The 3,820-nt window shown below is 38.4% G+C and overlaps 1 protein-coding gene across 1 annotated transcript in view; it reads right to left on the bottom strand.

The window, feature by feature from the left end:
* Positions 1-1,425: 1,425 nt before the first annotated feature.
* Positions 1,426-3,820, bottom strand: part of LOC107101467 (probable protein ariadne-2) — a 3,377-nt gene continuing 982 nt past the window's right edge. Inside the window, exons 3-4 of the mRNA XM_015400402.1 lie at positions 2,007-2,162; positions 1,426-1,905 (exon numbers count right to left, since the gene is read on the bottom strand). Of these exons, the coding sequence (XP_015255888.1) occupies positions 1,459-1,905; positions 2,007-2,162 (603 nt within the window). The 3' untranslated portion in view covers positions 1,426-1,458. The remainder of the gene's footprint in view (positions 1,906-2,006; positions 2,163-3,820) is intronic.

Here is a 3,820-nt window from a genome sequence, read left to right on the forward strand (position 1 = left end):
ATTCTTATTTTCAAAAAAAATAACCAACACTTTAATTTCCACAATAAGGCTCTTTTAGACAAAGATTTCAACAGTTTATAGAGGATAAAAAATATATAAATTAACACAGTTTAAAAACAAAAAGGAAACACCAAAAGAAATGTAATAACTCGAGGCACAGGAACAAGCTGCATAAGATGGAGTGAGCCATTGGGTCTTTAGCCTAGCTTTAAAAATCTCCACAAACCAATCCTGCCGAATAGCTTGAGGGAGATTTTTCCGTAGCACGAAAGGAAACAGAGAGCTCCCCAACAGGTTCTTTTAGCTTTAGTAACTTTTAAAGCACTAGTACCAAGAGTCCACAGGTGCAGAAAGTTGGAGGAATAAGAAGGCGTCAGACTATTTAGACCCTTACAGTGAAGAAGCAAGACCTAAAAATTTGCTTGAATCTGAAAAGTCAGCCAATAAAGCGATGTCAGTTTGGAATAATATGAAAGGCAGAGAAAGCAGAATAAAGCATTAGCCTCACTACATGCAGCTAAACCAGGTTCTGGAAAAAGTGTACTGTCTCCATCTGTCTTTGGACCGATGATTAATTTTGATGTTCAGCTGATCAGTTCCGAATGATTTCACCTCCAGCTTCTCTTGGTAAGTTTGCTTTAAGGGACTTCAGTCAATTTTCCAATTTTCAAGCTTCCTGTCACCTTAGAGCACAGCTCTCCTGCTCCCAGAGCTATCCTATTCTTTTGCATTGCAGAGGAGCTACTGCGAATGTAAAACTTCTAACGAGAGTCTATGGCCAAAGATTTTTGTTCCCCAGAGCGGAAATACGTCACCAATCCGACAACGACAGAAAACAGCTTTACTTGTCATTAAACATTACATATTTATCTGGTACGGCTAAAAAACATATTAATATATTTTGAAATATTTTAATTTTATAATTTAATTTTATGGGTTTTTTTAATATCTAAATCAATGTCATTTGGTCGGTGCACCCTAGCTCCATCTATTGGCCAGCCACCGCTAGTATGAACACTGAAATGTATCGATAAGATCCCCCACATTGAAATAAATGCTAAAATCTCTTTTTACAATGTTCCTAAGAAGATTTAGTAAAAGAAAGTTTTTCCAACATCTTTTTAGACTCATAAAGTAGTGCATTATATCAAACCAAACACCCAAGTTCCTGCATTTTATGGAGGAAACAACAAGTTTCAAGATAAAACAATAACCTACAAAGAGATAAAAATAGGATTAAAATCACATTCTAAAGAATATTTTTTTCATTGAATAAATAAAAGATAAATTGACATTTTGCTGCATCAACAATAATTTAATAGTACAGGATTACAAGAGGCAAATACCATAAAAGAAATATCAAATAACACAGACCAGCTCCTTATTATTGAAATAAATTAGTTAAACATCAGTGTGTGTCCCAGCTTTAATCTCAGGGAAACTGTAAAGAACAAAATCCTAATAAGACTCTGTGTGCCACACAGGTATAGATTTCTGTCTAGGAGCAATGCCGCTGCAGAACATTGCTGCATCACATTCATTAGTGCTCTTTAGGCAGCTAAAACAAAATTCCATGTGACATCGAGGACATGAAACATTTTCACATCCTATCCCGGTGTGCTGGATCAGTGAGCCACAGGTTGGACAGGCACGGACTGACGGACACCCTTTGGCTCCATCCTCAGTCTGAATTTGGATTTCTGGACACTCTCTCAGGGTTTTCAGGGCAGAATTGTGGCAATCATCATTTTCACAGCGGTCGGACCGAGGCTGTTTACCTTTCCACTCCCTCAAACACTGCCAGCAGAATGCAAAGGTGCGTCCTGTCTTTGCTGAGCACACTTTGCAGTGAACGTAAAGGTTTAAGCTGCTCCCTCTGGTCACAGGAGACATGCATCCAGGACACTGTCAGGATAGATAATGTGTGGGGGTGAAATAAAAACAGAGGGATTTGCAAACAGATTCAAACTCAATGGCAGCTTTTGTGTCATTAAACAGATACTTACAAACTTGGAGTTAGGATTTCTAGCAGCAGCGTTCTGGGCCATGGTTTCCTCGAAGTATTTCCTTTCTTCAGGAGTCAGGAGGGCCATTTTACAGACCTCTTCGTAAGTCCATACAGCATCACAGCCAGACTGACCGCAAACAAACCTGCTTTCGCCCTTTATATAAACAGTCAGAGAAATGTTAAGGATTAAATAATAATATCACCATAAATAACATGGGTATAATGTATGGTGTGGTATGATTAAACTGGCAACTTCACTGTTTTTATATGTATAAAATGTTAGTCTGAAAATAAAAAAAATTGAATTTCTGCAACTACATAGGCTTATGTGCAATAGAAGTAAAACAAAGTGCACTAAATGATAAACACAGACACATTGTTAAATGTAACAGCACTGTGGTAAATTAAAAAAATCTATGTGTGTCCTGTTGGAAGGAATCCATTTTGGTGCATTGGAAGTCAGGTAAACTCAATTTAAAAGTGAGCAATCTTTAAACAGCCAGTTTATATCATCAATTAAGCTAAAAAAGTATGCATAAGTTAAACTTTCACTTTTTTCATAGAAAATGTGTCATTTTTAATCATCCTTGAATTGTTTCTATATCTTAAACGAAGTAAACCAGTGGTAAATTCAATTGATTGGACGCTAGAGTGTTGTCCAGTTTTGGGTACTCTAGCCAAACTGAGATTAGTTGAGTCTAACCTGAGCCTTATGTTGTTTTTGTCTTTGCTCTTTGGCAGGAAGTCTTCCTGTGTAACTGGATACCTGGACCGTCTCCCCTGGAAGGATTTAGTGAGTTCACACTGAGCAGGGGAAATCATCCACATGAGCTGTTCAAGTTCCCATTGGAAATCCTAGTGACAGTCTACTCTCCATTACTCCGGGTCCAACGTATGTCTACCTGTCCGCTCTCCAACGAGTTCCCTCTTCTCTGGATAATCCCACACAGACAGGGTTCAAGGATTGACAAGAGCCCCATCAAATGTGAGTCCCATTCCAGCTTAATTCAAGCCGCAGCCTCATTTTCCACAGTCCCTGAACTGATCTCTGTGATCTCCCCTTCAGACTTTCCAGTTCCGGTTCACCAGTTCACTGAGTTCCAGATCCAACCTCCGTTCACATTGCTATATATAAACCTGTTAAACTTTACCCCGTGTTCTCTGAGTGGTTTCTCTGCATGTGGGTCAGATTCCTTAAACAGATCATGACACATCCTTTCACTTCAGCATGGTGGTGGCACCATTATAGTATGGGGGTACAGCAGGAACTGACAGATTGGACAGGAAAGAGGAATGCAGCAATGTAGAGACAGGAGCAGGATGAAGACCCATTCCAGAGCACTCAGTAACCTCATATTGAGGCAATAATCAAAAACCAAAGCCAAGATCTCACAGGAGTAGCTTTAGAAACATCAAGCGCTTACATAAGGGAGTATTAATACATTCCTGATGCTCTGTAATTATTTAATAGAGAAGAAAAACTAGAAAAAAAATTAATAATTTGTTTTTAAATATTATTCAGCATTATCTGTAGGTTTAAAACGTGGGGGGGGGGGCTCCTTGGGCAGTGTTGTTAAGGCTGCCATGGCATAGCAAGGTTTATAACCTCTGATTTAAGGGTATCATACAGAAGAGGATTAGGGCCACTGAAAAAAAAAAAAAGTAAACTGATTTTTTAAATTTATGTCAGTTTAGTATGGGAGAATTCTGACTTTTTTCTCAGAATTCTGACTTCTTTCTCAGAATTCTGACTTTTTTCTCAGAATTCTGACTTCTTTCTCAGAATTCTGACTTTAATCTCAGAATTCTGAC

This window comes from Cyprinodon variegatus, unplaced genomic scaffold, assembly GCF_000732505.1.
Source record: "Cyprinodon variegatus isolate N-32 unplaced genomic scaffold, C_variegatus-1.0 Scaffold1098, whole genome shotgun sequence".
Lineage (NCBI taxonomy): Eukaryota > Metazoa > Chordata > Actinopteri > Cyprinodontiformes > Cyprinodontidae > Cyprinodon > Cyprinodon variegatus.